General features: G+C 44.9%; 1 protein-coding gene across 1 annotated transcript in view; it reads right to left on the bottom strand.

The window, feature by feature from the left end:
* Positions 1-2,279: 2,279 nt before the first annotated feature.
* The window catches only part of LOC117521935 (E3 ubiquitin-protein ligase TRIM63-like), an 82,464-nt gene continuing 65,855 nt past the window's right edge, over positions 2,280-18,888 (bottom strand). The window contains exon 10 of the mRNA XM_034183299.1: positions 2,280-2,520. Within this exon, the coding sequence (XP_034039190.1) occupies positions 2,443-2,520 (78 nt within the window). The 3' untranslated portion in view covers positions 2,280-2,442. The remainder of the gene's footprint in view (positions 2,521-18,888) is intronic.

Genomic DNA, 18,888 nt, shown 5'->3' with positions numbered 1-18,888 from the left:
CCTGTGAATGGTGCTCACATGCAACCTTAAAGACTTTCAGCTGAAGCAGATAATTGGATGGCGTTCTGCATTTAAGTCATGTGTGATTCAAGCAGAACTGCCGGGAACTCGACCTTGTGATGTTCGTTTGTGAGACGCTGAGGACCGCGCCTGGGTTTGACACATCGAGCCCATGAAGCAAGGAAGGGTGAGGGACACATGCTGTCAGCACACATTAAAGGTGATTAAGTGTTTGACTAATTGTTGATAGTAACTTGGTATTTTGTTACGCAGTATACTTGAATTGTGATGAGGATTGTGCAGCTCACTTCTCACTGCTGTGGCATGCGGACAAGTGATCCTCCACCTGTTGTGAGAAGCTGCTCATTTGCATAAAGCTTAAAATACAGACCTGCATGTGTTGCTGATAGTGTGTGTTTTTTGAAGGATATTAGTTGTAACTGCTGACTTACCTCACCTCTTCTATGCTTCGCAGAGAGTCGGTTTGTCGTGTCCACCTGGGGGGTGTTTGGCGGTGGTAGTGGGTCCAGGAGCGCCGGGCTTCGATCCTTTTGGGCGCTGGAGAGCGTGCCAGCCTTCACTCCACCAGAAGGACACTATTTCTGTTTTTACACTTTTTATGCACCAGCGGGTGAAATAAATATATTGTTTTTGGAACCGCTTTTCTGGTTATTTGTAGCGCTGGGTTCCGTCTGACGCAGGTCCGCTCCTCAACCCGCGTCGACACATAACAGGTATATTGATATTCACAATGAGTTAGACAATATTTAGTCACTTTCCCTGGATTAAGGCTTTTTCTAAGAGTGTAAGCACACTGAAGTACATTTGAAGCATCCCTACTTAGCCTTAATACATTTTTCATAACCTTCAAGTTTATACTATGAACTTAAAAAGACATTTGGATAAGAGTTTGTCATGAATTATATGCTGTAGAATGTTGAAAATGGTTATTGTCTTAAACCCAAGTTTTTAGAGTGTAGACGTTTATGGATTCAATGTCTCCCGATCTTATATACTTCAGGACACTATAAAGTACCTCTGATAAAGTTTTGGCGCTTTTGTATAAAAGTGCATGATTCCCCTAAAAATTTTTCCCTTAGCCGCCAGACTATTGGGCACATATTGCGGCGCTTTGGGATTACCCTTCATTGCTATGTTGATGATACTCAGTTATACATGCCGATAACTGCTGGTAATCTCATTCACATAAAATCCTTAGAAGATTGCCTTGCATCAGTGAGAAGCTGGATGTCTAGAAACGTCCTACTTTTGAACCCTGACAATAATGAAATGATGGTTCTTGGTCAAGTGAGACATCTGCATCAATTTGACCAGCTAACACTTAGCCTCGGCTCGTGTCTCATACATCACACTGACAAAGTGAGGAACCTTGGGGTAATTTTTGATCTTACATTGTCATTTGACCTCCACATTAGAGATATTACGAGGACTGCTTTCTTCCACCTGCGACATATAGTGAAGACTTGTCTGATGCTGAGACCCTGATCCATGCATTTATCTCTTCTAGATTGGACTACTGCAATGTTCTATTTTCTGGTTTACTGCAGTCCAGCATTAGGGCTCTCCAACTGGTTCAAAATGCTGCTTCCAGACTTTTGACATGAAGCAGAAAGTTTGACCACATTACACCCATTTTGGCGTCTCTTCACTGGCTTCTTGTCCCAGTGAGATCAGATGGTCTGTGTGGGTCCTGTGTGGGTCTGTGCAGACCTGTGATGGTCTGTGTTGGTCTGCAGTGTTCCTGTGGGGGTCTATGTGGACCTGTGATGGTGTGTGGGTGTTGTTTGGGGGTTTGAGTGGGACTGTGATGGTCTGTGTGGGTCTGTGGAGGTCTGTGTGGTTCTCCTGTGTTCTTGTGGGGGTGCACATTGAAATTGTTCTCTGAACCCCTGATGGCTGAATTTGATTCTCCTGGTTGCACATCTGAACATCACTGAGGCTCTTCTCATCACAAACGTGGACATCCTCACAGCCTTCTGCAGACATACTTCAGAGAGCTGATGGGCTGGTTCCAAAACTGTTCTGGCCACAGTCACAAATCACACCAGAGCTGACCACAGACTTCCTGACATTCAGGAAGTGGTGCCTGTGGAAGGACCACGGTCTGGTACCCGTGACAGCAGCATGGACAGCAGACTCCTCAGATCACAAACCTGGTACTCTACATTTGAAAAACTCTGCTGTGTCCATGGTGCCAACAATGTTGTACTTTTTTTTTTTTTTTTTGCATTATCTGACTTTAGTGTTTTAATTTTTTTTAATCAAACAGATTAGATTTTCTCGCTGACCAGGTTTTGCCTGCTCCGTAACTTTCTCACAGTTTAAATTTTCCTCCTGTTGTTTGGCTCCATGTAAACACAGCTGCCATGACACAGACTGCAGAGGATTCTGGATCCTGACGAGGACTAACTTGCTGTCGTGTTATTTCTGGTTGAGCCAGGTGAAGGAGAAAACGTGCCGTGGTCCATCCTTGTCCTCTGGATCACTTTGCTGCTCAGACTGAGAACACAGACACAAAAAACAGGATCAGTGTCGGCCATGTGCAAGCTGAAGCCCTGCCCCCAATCAGTTAGTCCGTCCTTCCTGTTGACCTGTGGCCGTCGGTCCATATGGGCTTCTATGGATGTTCTGAAGTCAAATCATTGAAAAGAAATGGATTTCTATTGTCTATAATGGAGCACTTTGTTACTATGGTAACAGACAAACACAACAAAATTCCCCCATAACCTGGATGTAAAAATCCACAGACCCATTGACAGAACACCCTGAATCTGGGGAGCAATGTGAGCAGATGATCCAGTGAGTTGGTGATGGCAGAAGGATCACCTGAGCCTGTCCTCCACTCTGCTCTTATTGATCCCCAGACGTGGGGTGTTTTGTTTTTATACCTCAGCCGGTTAAAGTATTTTTTTTGAAAATGATACGTTAAACAAGATTGGGGATCCATATTGTGTGATACTATTGTCCTTCCACCAACAAAGATGGCCCAAGGAAAGTAGTTTGGTACAACGCAGATCCACTACAACAGATCTGGGGTACTGGATCCACAAGTAAACCCATGGATCCACATCCAGCTGAGGAAAAAAATCCAGACCTGTTTGGACGGCTGACCTGTCGGAAGCCATGTTTGTTTTTCTGCTGTCTCCAGTTCTTCAGGGACACCACAGTGGAGCCAGTACAGACTCACACTCAGATTTGGCACAAATGTTATGGACACCCCTCTGTAAGTCCAGTTCTTGGTAGAGAAACATGCACCACCCCTGGTCTCCCAGACTCGCCTCCAAACCAAGTCTGGCTCAGGTCTGAGCCCTGATGGGGTGAGGTGCACAAAGATCAGAACCCTGGTGACCCGTGTGAACCCGACCTTCACTGTTTAGATAAATTGAACAGGATGTAACTAATCACAGCTGAATATTTTTCCTCTTCTGGAGACAAACATTTGAAGGGTTGAGTTTTTGGAAACTCAACCCTGCTTTCTGGTAGCATCAGGTGCTGATTTCCTGCTTATTCATTAACTATCTGTGGATTCCCATCAGGTTTTAAACAGGAAAGTACAAAATCACATCACAACAAACACTAACCTTTTTCCCCCAAAAATATGCCTTAAGTCTCTTTCTGAGGATGGCATGACTTAAAATCTCCTCCTAATTTTGGCTGTTCCCGTTAGGGGGCGCCACAGCAGATCAATCATCTCCATCTCACCCTCATCCTCTGTGTCTTCCTCTGTCTCACCCACCACCTGCATGTCCTCTCTCAGCACATCCATAAACCTCCTCTTTGGTCTCCCTCTTCTCCTCCTGCCTGATTGCTCCATCCTCAGCATCCTTCTCCCTATATACCCTGGGTCCCTCCTCTGCACATGTCCAAACCATCTCAATCTCACCTCTCTGACTTTGTCTCCAAACTGTCTCACCTGAGCTGTCCCTCTGATATGTTCATTCCTAATCCTGTCCATTCTCATCACTCCCAAAGAGAATCTCAACATCTTCAGCTCTGCCTCCTGTCTTTTTGTTAGTGCCACCGTCTCTAACCCGTCCAACATAGCTGGTCTCACTACTGTCTTGTAAACTTTCTCCTTCACTCTTGCTGATATTCTTCCGTCACAAATCACTCCTGCCACCTTTCTCCACCCAGTCCACCCTGCCTGCACTCTCTTCTTCACCTCTCTACCACACTCTCCATTACTTTGAACAGTTGACCCCAAATATTTAAATTCATCTACTTTCACCACTTCTACTCCTTGTAACTGCACTATTCCACTGGGCTCCATCTCATTCACACACATGTACTCAGTCTTGCTTCTACTGACTTTCATTCCCCTTCTCTCCAAAGCATATCTCCACTTCTCCAGACTAGACTCAACCTGCACTCTACTCTCACTACAGATCACAATGTCATCTGCAAACATCATAGTCCATGGGGACTCCTGTCTGATCTCATCCGTCAACCTGTCCATCACCACTGCAAACAAGAAAGGACTCAGAGCTGATCCTTGGTGTAATCCCACCTCCACCTTGAATGAGTCTGTCATTCCGACTGCGCATCTCACTGCTGTCACACTGTCCTTGTACGTGTACTGCACCACTGTCAAATACTTCTCTGCCACTCCAGACTTCCTCATACAATATCACAAATCTTCTCTTGGCACCCTGTCATAGGTTTTCTCTAAATCCACAAAAACACAATGTAACTCCTTCTAGCCTTCTCAAGCCTTCTCTTCCATCTTAGGCCCCCTGCTTTTCTCCCTTTATATAGTACCTCTTGGAAAAATATTGCAGTGTTTTGAGATTACCTTTCACCGGTATCCTGATGATACTCAGTTATACATGCTGATAACTGCTGGTAATTTCATCCATATAAAGTCCTTAGAAGATTGCCTTGCATCAGTGAGAAGCTGAATGTCTAGCAATTTCCTACTTTTAAACTCTGACAAGACTGAAATGATGGTTCTTAGTCCAGTGAGACATCAGCATCAATTTGACCAGCTAACGCTTAGCCTAGGCTCATGTGTCATACATCACACTGACAAAGTGAGGAACCTTGGGGTAATTTTTGATCCTATGTTGTCCTTTGACCTCCACATTAGAGATATTACTAGGACTGCTTTCTTCCACCTGCGAAACATAGTGAAGATTCGTCCCATCCTGTCTATGGCTGATGCTGAGACCCCGATCCATGTGTTTATCTCTTCTAGATTGGACTACTGCAATGTTCTATTTTCTGCAATGTTTCTTGTTTACTGCAGTCCAGCATTAGGGCTCTCAGACTGGTTCAAAATGCTGCTGCCAAGCTTTTGACAAGAAGCAGAAGGTTTGACCACATTACACCCATTTTGTCATCTTTTTACTGGCTTCCTGTCCCAGTGAGATCAGATTTTAACCCATTTTGCCCCACTGGCAACAATTGGTGCGGAAATGTATCACTGTAATTTTCTACTCACAATAAAAAATCTCAAAGGTACTAAAGGTACTAAATAAAAAAAATCTGGGCATGAACAGGTTAAGGTTCTGCTACTAGTCTATAAAATTGTTCATGGACTGGCACCTCCCTACCTAGCTGACCTAATTAAACCTTACGTACCGGCCAGGGCTTTGCGTTCTCAGGGTGCAGGACTACTTTGTGTCCCTAGGGTGAATAAGAAGTCTGTGGGTCACAGAGCTTTCTCTTATTGTGCCCGTTCTGTGGAATGATCTCCCTGCGTCAATAAAACAGATTCTGTGGAGACTTTCAAATCCAGACTTAAGACACACTTATTTTCCCTTTCGTATGGCTAGCGTACTGGCATAGTATGTTACTATGCTTTTTATTCTTTTAAATTCATTTTATTAGTAAACGGAGCGTGCCGCGGCCTCAACTTTATCTAAAGTCTGGATCTTTTAGTGAAGCTTAGCGCTAGTGGCCGGCCATCACCTTACTATTTCTTGTTTTTTCTTGTTGTTTAATGCTGGCAAATTATACAGTATTTTTTTGTCTTTCTGATGCCTGATACCGTTTTTTCTCTCTGTTTAAGGTGCAGCTCCATACAGACATGGGTGTGGTACCTGTGCTGGAGACCTTCCTGTCCTGTGCACCAACAGCATTTCCTGTATATTTGTTTTGTAATTTATGTCTGTGTCATGGCCCAAGCAGAGGGTCACCCCTTTGAGTCTGGTCTGCTTGAGGTTTCTTCCTCAGAGGGAGTTTTTCCTTACCACTGTTGCTCTGGGGGTTGCTAAGGTTAGACCTTACTTGTGTGAACAGCTTTGAGGCAGCTTTGCTGTAATTTGGCACAACTAAGGAGTGACTCCGTAAGAAGCATTTCAAGGTCCGGGAGTGTCCTAGCCTGTCTTCAGACCTGGGGCCTCATATACAAAGTATGCGTACGCACAAAAAAACCTGTAGTGTACGTCTGTCTGAACTTAAAAGTAAAATGACTGTGGAAATGTGCAGTGCACCACACCAAGTTCATGGCTGGTGTACGTACGTTTCTCCAGCTATCGTTCCTCTGCCGACATGTAGAGGTGATGCCGGGAACCATTAATAATGTGAAAACATGAAGTCATCAGAGTGATTGTACATCAGAGACACACTGATGAACAATAAACACACCCACGTGTTTGCAGTTATATGGGTAGATATAAAACGTGCAAAGTGATGCATAAAATGGCGATAACACTAGCTGCATTAGCATTGTTAAAGGACCTTGCAAATGGTGCAATCTGACATGAGCGTGTATTCAGCAATCCCAAGGATATACTTCCAAATGACGATAATTGGCTCATAAGCCGATTTTGATTACCAAGGCTGTTACTGGAGTTGTGTGCTGAACTGCGGTCAACCCAGAGCGCAATACAGGGACAAGCCAGGGGTCATCTGTGCACACATAGGTGCTGACAACGCTGGGCTTCCTGGCAACAGGGGCATTCCAGTGGGAGCTGACCGATCGATCAGGAGTGTGCCAGTCACCCTTGCGCTGAGCCATGCCAGCTGTGTGGAACACAATCATCCAAATGTAATCCAGGTACATCACATTCCAACATTTAAGCACAATTTGCAGCGAGAGCCGGTTTCCCAAATGTGATCAAATTTGTTTTTTGGGCAATAGGGAACAAGTTCATTCAATCAGTGTTCAAACTACATGATGTGCAAATGCATCTAACTAAATCATGGCTCGTGTCCTGGTTCTACTCATGACTCATTCATCCTGACTAACAGAAAGGTGTGCGACTTGGCTGCCCAACCCATTTCACTGTGAATGGACTCTGAACTGTGGAACCCATGAACGGCCGGTGGTAGTTGTGCACAGGCCACCTTATTTGGAGTTGAACAAAAGCACAGTCAATGATTTTCTTAATGAATTTAGCACTTACATGGAATCAGTCATCACCAGCCCACACAAGCTGCTGATTGGTGGAGATTTCAACATCCACATGGAGGATAGTGATGCTACTGATACCAAGAAGTTCCTGGAATGTCTTAACTTGCAGAACCATGTGTGGTTACCAACGCAAGAGAAGGGTCACACACTTGACTTGCTGAGTACCAGAGACCATGATGACATCATGCTGGATCCACCTGCGACCATGCACTTCCTGTCAGACCAGATCCGCAAGCCAACGCGTGAGACCAAAGACATTCAGTTCAGGAGAATAAAGAACACTGACCTCAATCAGTTCAAGAGAGACAGAGTGATCTGAGTAACATGAACAACATGTCTGCTTCAGATAAGGCAGGCATAATATGACAGAACACTAAGTGGAATCTTTGATGTTCATGCTCCATTGATCTCAAAGACCATCAAGATCAAGCACAGTTCACCATGGTACAACAATGAACTCCGATCCATGAAGAGAGAGAAAAGGAAGAAAGAGAGGACCTGCTTGAAATCAAGGACAGTTAAAGACCATCTCAAGTTCAAGCAAGTTAGGTTAGAATATATCAGGAGGTGTAATGAGACAAAAACTGTACATTATAGTAATGAAGTGCAGAAGTGTGGTAGTGACCAGCAAAAACTGTTCAAATTAATCAAGAATCTAACTGAAGGAGCTACAGTCTCATTGTACCCTGAGTGTGACAGTGACCAGCAACTGTGAGAAGACGGTTCTTCATTAATGAAATTGACAAAATAATGACATAATTCATTCAGAAAACATTCCCAACAGGTGCCATTATGATGGTACTGCTGTCGGTGAACATCAACTTACAGACTTCACTATGTTGTCTACAGATGTTGTTATGAAGCTTATCAGCAGATCTAAAACTGGGTCATCACAGTTGGACCCAATACCCACTGCTCTTCTGAAACCGTGTCTTGATGTACTCATTCAGCCAATCACTGACATAGTGAACAATTCCCTGCGAGGAGGTGTCTTCCCAAGCAACTGGAAGATTGCACTGATTGTTCCACTGTTTAAGAAGATGGGGCTGGAGCTAATTTTTAAGAACTTTAGACCGGTTAGTAACCTGTCCTACATGTCCAAGCTTGTAGAGACGGCTGGTCTCACACAGTATGTTGTTCACCTGAGGCAGATCAACAGGTTCTCTAGCATGAACTCTGCCTATAAGGAGTACCATAGTACAAAGACTTTGCTCGTGAAGATTCACTCAAATATCATCAATGCTATGGACTCCTAGAAGGTGACACTACTGGTCCTATTGGAACTATCAGCCGCCTCTGACACAGTGAACTTGAACATACTAACTGAGATCTTCCAAAGCTAGTTTCACATATCAGGTAATGTGCTTGCCTGGTTCCAGTCCTACAACCCCAATTCCAATGAAGTTGGGACGTTGTGTAAAATGTAAATAAAAACAGAATACAATGATTTTCAAATCCTCTTCAACCTATATTCAATTGAATACACCACAAAGACAAGATATTTAATGTTCAAACTGATAAACTTTATTGTTTTTGTGCAAATATTTGCTCATTTTGAAATGGATGCCTGCAACATGTTTCTAAAAAGCTGGGACAGTGGTATGTTTCCCACTGTGTTACATCACCTTTCCTTCTAACAACACTCAATAAGCGTTTGGGAACTGAGGACACTAATTGTTGAAGCTTTGTAGGTGGAATTCTTTCCCATTCTTGCTTGATGTATGACTTCAGTTGTTCAACAGTCCGGGGTCTCCGTTGTCGTATTTTGTGCTTCATAATGCGCCACACATTTTCAATGGGTGACAGGTCTGGACTGCAGGCAGGCCAGTCTAGTACCCGCACTCTTTTACTACGAAGCCACGCTGTTGTAACACGTGCAGAATGTGTCTTGGCATTGTCTTGCTGAAATAAGCAGGGACGTCCCTGAAAAAGACGTTGCTTGGATGGCAGCATGTGTTGCTCCAAAACCTGGATGTACCTTTCAGCACTGATGGTGCCATCACAGATGTGTAAGTTGTCCATGCCATGGGCACTAACACACCCCCATACCATCACAGATGCTGGCTTTTGAACTTTGTGCTGGTAATAATCTGGATGGTCTTTTTCCACTTTTGTCCAGAGGACACGACGTCCATGATTTCCAAAAACAATTTGAAATGTGGACTCATCAGACCACAGCACACATTTCCACTTTGCGTCTGTCCATTTCAAATGAGCTCGGGCCCAGAGAAGGCAGTGGCATTTCTGGATGTTGTTGATGTTTGGCTTTCACTTTGCATGCAGAGTTTTAACTACCACTTGTAGATGTAGCAACGAACTGTGTTAACTGACAATGGTTTTCTGAAGCATTCCTGAGCCCATGTGGTAAGATCCTTTACACAATGATGTTAGTTTTTAATGCAGTGCCACCTGAGGGATCAAAGGCCACGGGCATTTAGTGTTAGTTTTTGGCCTTGCCGCTTATGTGTAGAAAGTTCTCCAGATTCTCTGAATCTTCCGATTATATTATGGACTGTAGATGATGGAATCCCTAACTCAGCCACATGGGGTGTGCAGCCAGTACATTCTGAGTGCCGGTCCGAAGAGGAGGGTTGTGTCAGGAAGGGCATCTGGCATAAAACAAGCCAACCCAACTATGCAGACCAAGAATCGAATTTCCATACTGGATCGGTTGCGGCCCGGGTTGACAATGTCCACCACCGGTGCTGTTGCCCTACAGGGTGCTGGTGGAAACTGGGCTACTGCTGGGTGAAGACGACAAAGAAGAGGAGGAGAACGTTTCCACAAACAGCGGGAGAAGAAGAAAACTAGAAGGGTGGAAATGAGAGTGAGGACTTTGAATGTTGGTAGTATGACTGGTAAAGGGAGAGAGCTGGCTGATAAGATGGAGAGGAGAAAGGTATACATATTGTGTGTGCAAGAGACCAAATGGAAGGGAAGTAAGAGCAGGAGCATCAGTGGTGGGTACAAGTTGTTGTACCATGGTGATGACAGGAAGAGTATGTTAAAAGTGTGTTGGAGGTTGAGTGTCTGACAGGGTGATGAGTGTGAAGTTGGAAATTGAAGGGGTGATGATGAATATCATCAGTGCATATGCCCCACAGGTAGGTTGTGAGATGAAGGAGAAACAAGATTTCTGGAGTGTGTTAGATGAGGTGGTGGAGAGTGAACCCAAGCATGAGAGAGTTGTGATAGGAGCGGACTTCAATGGGCATGTTGGTGAAGGGAACAGAGGTGATGAGGAAGTAATGGGTAGATATGGTATCAAGGATAGGAATGGGGAAGGACAGATGGTAGTTGATTTTGCAAAAAGGAGGGAAATGGCTGTGGTGAATACCTACTTTAAAGAAAAGGGAGGAGCACAGGGTGACATATTTATTTATTTATTGCCTTCTTGCTCTCAGTCAGGACGGTCGCATTTTTCTCTCCTCCTCCCTCCCCAACTTTCCTGCTACTGTAGCGTGTTTTGTCTGTGAGGCTGCCAGCCCTGCTCCTCTGGAAAAAGGCAAAATGGATCTGATCAAGTGGTCTCTGAACACAATTGATACTATTTTTTTCCACAAGACACTCGGGAGCGGAGGACCCGACCTGTCCTGCCGGGACACATGTGGCGGGTTACGTGATGGACAGCTGGTGGAGGTAGCAAGTCATGTGCCTGTACACGTTGTCTGTGGAGGACGTTGAAGATGTTTACTTATTTGGAGCTGTGGTGACTGGGTTTCTGCTGTGTGGGGCGGCCATAGCACTGGTTTACCGGAAAATTAAGAAGGTGGAGGTGGCATTAACTGGCCTGTCCAGGCTGCCCCACATGATTGATTCGATTGGAAGGGCATTGTCAGCTCAGTCGGCGGGTGTCAACCGCACGTTGGAATCCATCTCGGGGAGAATGGCTGCACTGGAAAACTGCTTTGATCGTCAGTAAGACCACATCTCCTCTATTCAGATGTATTTGGGAGCCACTCTGAAGTTTCAGACTGTGGAATCTGCCAGGCGTCTGTTAATCTGGATATCTATTTGGTTTCCAAACACCAGCTGTCCTTCAAGGCCGCTGGGATAAAATCCTTCCCCCGAGGAACACTCCTGATAGCCTCGCTCCTCGTCTCCCCCGCCTCTTCGTCTTCCCCTCCCTCCCTCCCTTCCCAGTCCTGAGATGTTGACTGTGGGACCTTGAGACTCTGGTGGACTGATTCAGGACTGGGATCCCCCCAACATGGACAGATAAGGCCTGTCGATGGTGCCACACGGGCGGCCTTCCAGGCTGTGTGTCTGGACACTGGACACATCCAAGTCTCGGCTGTCGTCTGTTGTGATTTGTTATTTGTTATGACTGTTTTTCTGTGCTATGGGTTTTTTTTTTTTTTTTGCTCTCCAGTTGTGCTGCGTGAGTTCAACACAGCAGCAATGGAGGTTTTTCTTTTCCCAATTCTTTCCTTGTGTGTGCTTTTATATGTGTTCATGTACCGGACCGGCTTATGTGTGTTGTTGTTTGTTAAGTGTGTCATGAGGCCGGTCAAGGTTTGCTCAGCCCTGCTCGTGACCCAGGGCAGGGATATACATCTGGAGCTGGGTCCCCGGGCGCCAAAAAAGGCGATCTCTGCTCCTAACTGGCAATTAGGATGGGTAAAAATGCAGTAAACACATTTCATTGTGCAGGGAACATGTTCCTATGTGCATATGACAATAAACTCCTTTTGAATCCTTTTGAAGAGTGGAGGAAGGTGCACACAGATGGACTACATTCTATATAGGAGATGCAAGCTAAAAGAAATCAGAGACTGTAAGGTGGTGGCAGGAGAGAGTGTCGTTAGACAGCATAGGGTGGTTGTTTGTAGGATGACTTTAGAGGTAAAGAAAAAGAAGAGAGTGAGAGCTCAACAAAGAATCAGCTGGTGGAAGCTGAAGGAGGAAGACTGTTGTGTTAAATTTAGCGAGCAGGTGAGAGAAGCACTGGTTGGAGGGGAAGCAATTTTGGACAACTGGAAAAGTACTGCAGATGTGGTGAGGGAGACAGCTAGGACAGTACTGGGTATGACATCTGGACAGTGGAAGGAAGACAAGGAGACTTGGTGGTGGAATGAAGAGGTCCAGGAAAGCATAAGGAGAAAGAGGTTGGCGAAAAAGTTTTGGGATAGTCGGAGAGATGAAGAAAGTAGACAGGAGTACAAGGAGATGCGACGTAAGGCGAAAAGAGAAGTGACAAAAGCTAAGGAAAAGGCATATTGCGAGCTGTACAAGTTGAATAGCAAGGAAGGAGAAAAGGACTTGTACCGATTGGTCAGACAAAGGGACAGAGCTGGAAAGGATGTGCAGCAGGTTAGGGTGGCAAAAGATGCACATGGTAATGTGCTGACAAGTGAGGAGTGTGTGCTGAGAAGGTGGAGGGAATATTTTGAAGAGCTGATGAATGAAGAAAATGAGCAAGAAAGGCTGGATGATGCAAAAAAAGGCAGGATGATGTGGTGAGAGTAAATCAGGAAGTACAAGAGATTAGTAAGGAAGAAGTGAGGGCTGCTATGAAGAGGATGAAGAGTGGAAAGGCAGTTGGTCCAGATGACATTCCAGTGGAGGCATGGAAATGTCTAGGACAGATGGCAGTAGAGTTTCTAACCAGATTGTTTAATAAAATCTTGGAAAGTGAGAGGATGCCCCAGGAGTGGAGACGAAGTGTGCTGGTTCCTATTTTCAAGAACAAGGGTGATGTGCAGAGCTGCAGTAACTACAGAGGCATAAAGCTGATCAGCCACAGCATGAAGTTATGGGAAAGAGTAGTAGAAGCTAGGTTTAGAAAACAGGTGAAGATCTGTGAGCAGCAATATGGTTTCATGCCGAGAAAGAGCACTACAGATGCAATGTTTGCTCTGAGAATACTGTTGGAGAAGTACAGAGAAGGACAGAAAGAGTTACATTGTGTGTTTGTGGACTTAGAAAAAGCTTATGATAAGGTGCCAAGAGAAGAACTGTGGTATTGTATGAGGAAGTCTGGAGTGGCAGATAAGTATGTTAGGGTAGTGCAGGACATGTACAAGAATAGTGTGACAGCAGTGAGATGCGCAGTCCGAATGACAGACTCATTCAAGGTGGAGGTGGGATCAACTCTGAGTCCTTTCTTGTTTGCAGTGGTGATGGACAGGTTGACTGATGAGATTAGACAGGGGTCCCCATGGACTATGATGTTTGCAGATGACATTGTGATCTGTAGTGAGAGTAAAGAGCAAGTTGAGTCTAGTCTGGAGAGGTGGAGATATGCTTTGGAGAGAAGGGGAATGAAAGTCAGTAGAAGCAAGTCTGAGTTCATTTGTGTGACTGAGAGGGAGCCCAGTGGAATAGTGCAGTTACAAGGAGTAGAAGTGGTGAAAGTAGATGCGTTTAAATATTTGGGGTCAACTGTTCAAAGTAATGGAGAGTGTGGTAGAGAGGTGAAGAAGAGAGTGCAGGCAGGGTGGAGTGGGTGGAGAAAGGTGGTAGGAGTGATTTGTGACCGAAGAATATCAGCAAGCGTGAAGAGGAAAGTTTATAAGACAGCAGTGAGACCAGCTATGTTGTACGGCTTAGAGACGGTGGCACTAACAAAAATACAGGAGGCGGAGCTGGAGGTGGCAGAGCTGAAGATGTTGAGATTATCTTTGGAAGTGACAAGAATGGACAAGATTAGGAATGAACATATCAGAGGGACAGCTCAGGTGGGACGGTTTGGAGACAAAGTCAGAGAGGCGAGATTGAGATGGTTTGGACATGTGCAGAGGAGGGACCCAGGGTATATAGGAAGAAGGATGCTGAGGATGGAGCCACCAGGCAGGAGGAGAAGAGGGAGGACAAAGAGGAGGTTTATGGATGTGCTGAGGGAGGACATACAGGTGGTTGGTGAGACAGAGAAAGATACAGAGGACAGGGTGAGATGGAAACGATTGATCTGCTGTGGCGACCCCTAACGGGAACTGTTGGGAAAGTGTAGTGACACGGACCCACAACAGGGGGCATAAATGAACGGACAATGGAGGAAGTCAAATATGAACACTTTACTGTTGTGAATCGCACAACACAGCAGATTACAGAATAGGTGCAAAAATCAATTAACAAAGGTGTCGTGTGGGCAGGCTCGAGGATAGAAGACGTCTGTCCTGAGAAGAACCGGAACCACACGATTTCCTCCGCCACCGAACCTAGAAAATACTGGAGCCGCCAAGTTCCGAGTCCCCAGGTGGCCACCGTCTCCGCGTGTCGGATCTGGTACTGCTGGCGAGGAACAGAAACAATCAGATGTGGGTGTGTGAACACCCAGTTACACTTATGGTGGATATTCCACCTCCACCTCTAACACAGTAAGAGACTGAGGGCTACTTAGTTGGACGTGCGTCACTCGTCACGTTTCCCCACACTTAGCGTCCCGTTAACAGTAGGCTCCTCAGGAACTCCTGCAACAACTCAGAGAATTACGTGTTTTTTTAGAACAACAACGGCTGAGAGTATTACCTCCGTAGGTAGATGATATCTCGGCAACAAGGTGGAGATGACGTCCGGTCTTTATGGAGTGAGATGATGTAGAGTAGATGGGTGACAGCTGTCAAGAGATGAGTGACAGCTGTCACCCCTGGCGGTGTCCGTGGCGGCAGCGCCCTCTCGTGCCTGAAGCCCGCACTTCAGGCAGGGCGCCCTCTGGTGGTGGGCCAGCAGTACCTCCTCTTCTGGCGGCCCACACAACAGGAACAGCCGAAAGACAAAGAAAAAGAAGAAGATGATGGAATCCCTAAATTCCTTGCAAATGAATGTTGAGAAACATAGTTCTTAAACTGTTGGACTATTTTTTTCACGCAGTTGTTCACAAAGTGGTGATCCTCGCCCCATCTTTGCTTGTGAACGGCAGAGCCTTTTGGGGATGCTCCTTTTATACCCAATCATGACACTCACCTGTTTCCAATGAACCTGTTCACCTGTGGAATGTTCCAAACAGGTGTTCTTTGAGCATTCATCAACTTTCCCAGTCTTTTGTTGCCCTGTCCCAGCTTTTTTGAAACGTGTTGCAGGCATCCATTTCAAAATGAGCAAATATTTGCACAAAAGCAATAATGTTTATCAGTTTGAACATTAAATATCTTGTCTTTGTGGTGTATTCAATTGAATATAGGTTGAAGAGGATTTGAAAATCATTGTATTCTGTTTTTATTTACATTTCACACAACGTCCCAACTTCATTGGAATTGGGGTTGTACTTACAGGATAGTGACCAGCGTATCATCATCAACAATGTCATCGCCGATCGCTACAGGTTGAAGAACAGTATCCCACAGGGACATTGTGCTGGTCCAGTCGTGTTCCTGGGATACCTGTGCTCCCTGTATGACATTATCCAGAAGCATCTGCTGCTTGTCCAGGTTGGCGGGTACGCTGACGACCATCAGTTGTACCTGTCATACAAGCCTGGTGAAGATAGCTCACAGACTGTTGCTGTTAGCAGCCTCTGTGCCTGCATCTCTGAGGTCAGAGCATGGATATTGTCCCATCATTTGAAAATCAATGATCTGAAGACAGAATTCATGCTCCTTGGAACTCAACAACTGACTAAAGTGACAATTCAGGATATCAAAGCGGGAGATTCACTTATTAATCTAGTTTGTTCCCTGAAGAACCTTGGTGTTGTGTTTGACCAGCATCTCAAAATGACGAACCATGTTAATTACATTTGCCAGAAGAGACATCACCAAGCGGATATGACAAATTAGGAAATATCTTGATCAACCACCTACTGAAAGGATTGTCCATGCATTTGTCACCTCCAATATTGACTATTGCAATGCCCTCCTGTACAGGGCACCTAAATGCATCTTGTGTAAGCTGCAGAAGCTTCAAATAAATGGACTGCATTTATATAGCGCTTTACACATCAATGCCTCACATTCACCCCAATGTCAGACTGCTCCCATACAAGGAGTCCACTGCACACCGGAAGCAACTAGGGGATTAAGGACCTTGCCCAAGCACCTTTAATTATTTTCTGGTCAGGCTGGGATTTGAACTGAGGATCCTCTGGTCTCAAGCCAAAAGCTTTAACCACTAGATCATCAAAACTGTGCAGCTCATGTGGTATGTGGTGCAAGAAAATACGACAAGTGACACCTCAGTTGAGAGACCTGCACTGGCTACTGGTGTCAGTCTGCATATATATAAATAAAATTGATTTGATTTGATTTTGATATCCTTCAGGATTGCACTGCTGACCTACAAGTGCATTAATGGGCTCGCACCAACGTATCTTCAAGAGCTGATTGAGGTTCACAATCCACCGTGACAACTACGCTCCAGCAGCCAACTCAACCTGAAGGTCCCCAGGTGCAGGACCCGGAATGGGACTCGTGCCTTCATGTGGGCAGCCCCACAAGTGTGGAACTCTATCCCTAGTCATATCAAACTACTTGATTTGGACAATGTTTTTTTAAACTTTATTTTTAATCCAAATTGTCTAATTTTACAATGAAGAACAAAGCATAGAAAATATACCACGCATAGAACTTAGAACAGGTGGGTCACTGGGAGGGGGGGGGGGGGGGTTAGTTGGGGAGAGACAAAGGTGCATTTCAAAAAAAGAATAAGAACATAGACAGTAGATTTGAATAGCAACGGTTTACAATAAACCTTGATAAAATGCCAAGTATGAAGGAGTTGGGGCATTTGCTCGATCCCACCCACCTTGAGTACATGGACTACCTAAGTTGGTCCATCTAGTACGGACTAATGGGGAGGGTGTCCCCTGGGGCCGTTATATTATCATGGACTAATCAACTCAATTTGAGGAAGTTGACCAATGCGAATGTACTGTATGATTTACCGGGGGGGGGGGGGGGGGGGGGGCATTATTTCATGCTCCTTTCGCCTTTGCATATTTTAACCATTTTGACCAATATTTTTGGGCCTTGTTGCTATTGAGTCTTAGGGAAAAGGTAAACATTTCTATTTCACAAATTTCTTCTACAGTGGCTGACCATTCGATTATTGTCGGTGGGTCCCCATTAAGCCATTATCTTGTTATTGATTTTTTTCCCTGCTATCAGTAATATTTTCAAAAGGTACTTATCCCGAGGGTTAATTACGTTTGGTAGATTGCATAAAAATCTAGTTTGAAAATTATGTTGAATTTCCAGGCCAATAATTAATCTTATCTCTTTGACTACCTTTAACCCATAGGAGTGAATCAATGGGCAACCCCAGAAAATATGAAAATGGTCAGCCATCACATTGTTACAATGTCTCCAACAATGCCCAGATTCAGCCCTGCCTGTCTGAAAATATGTCCTTTTGGGAGTTATAAAGAACCTAACAATATTCTTCCATGCGAATTCCCTCCATTGCCCTGATCTTGTGGTGGTGGAATTAATTTGGCATATGTTAAGCCAATCATTTTCTGTCAGTACTGTTTCTGCTTCCTTTTCCCATGTACTTTTAATGTATAGTGTTGATGTTTTTTTGTAGGCATCTAGGCACGCATATATTCTAGATAGCCTCTTCTTATAGGATTTACCTTTGTAGGCATCAATAAAGATGTTGACGATATCTTGATAGTTGTTTTCTAATGTTTTAACATTTTTATTAAAATGATGTCTGAGCTGCAAATATCTGAAAAAGTCTCGCTTGTCGAGATGAAATTTTTCCTGCAGTTGTTGGAAACTTTCAAGGTCAGATCCAGAAGAGATTACACCGTATGAAGTAATGCCTTTTCTGGTCCATTCTTTAAATCTAAAGTCAAGCTGTGCTGGTCTAAAATCCCTATCGTGTTCAATCCATTTTAGTAATCGTGCTCCTCTCTCGAAAAGGGGATTACGGAGCTCTCTGAGCCAGATGCTGAGGGAGACTCGAGTGTAAGTGCATAACTTTTCTGAATGTTTAGTGATAAGGTATTTTTCACCCAGCAGAGCTTGAAGGGACGTCAATTTGACTCAATTCTTGCTCCTTCCACTTTGCATCATACTCCTCTTCACACCAGTACACCGCATACTGCAATTGTGCTGCTCTATAGTAATTTCCCAAGCATGGGAGTGACAATCCTGTTGTGAAAGTGTCGTGACATGGACCCACAACAGGGGGCGTTAATGAACGGACAATGGATAAGCCAAAAAGTAACAATTTAATGTTGTGAATCACACAACGATATACAGACAATAACAATACAGTGACTGTCAAACATACATCAGGTGACGTGTGGGCAGGCTCGACGATAGAAGATGCCTGGCGAGAGAAAAGCCGGATCCACACAGCTTCCACCGCCAACGGAGCTGAAGAACACCGGAGCCGCCAAGCCCTGCGCCCCAGGTGGCCGCTGTCTTCAGCAGTCAGACCCGGTACTGCTGGCAGAGAACAGAGACAGTCCAGATGAGTGTGAGGTCGCACACTCAGTAATCCCACAGTCTGTATTCAGTAAAGGAGGGAGAACCTCCACCTCCAGTCACACACTCGTGCAGCTCCTGTCTAACCACTTATCTGGTTGGAGTGTGAAGCGAAGCCGTCGCTGATCACACCAAACG

Source organism: Thalassophryne amazonica, chromosome 12 (genome assembly GCF_902500255.1).
Source record: "Thalassophryne amazonica chromosome 12, fThaAma1.1, whole genome shotgun sequence".
Taxonomy (NCBI): Eukaryota; Metazoa; Chordata; class Actinopteri; order Batrachoidiformes; family Batrachoididae; genus Thalassophryne; species Thalassophryne amazonica.
This window is presented reverse-complemented; position numbering and strand designations above follow the sequence as displayed.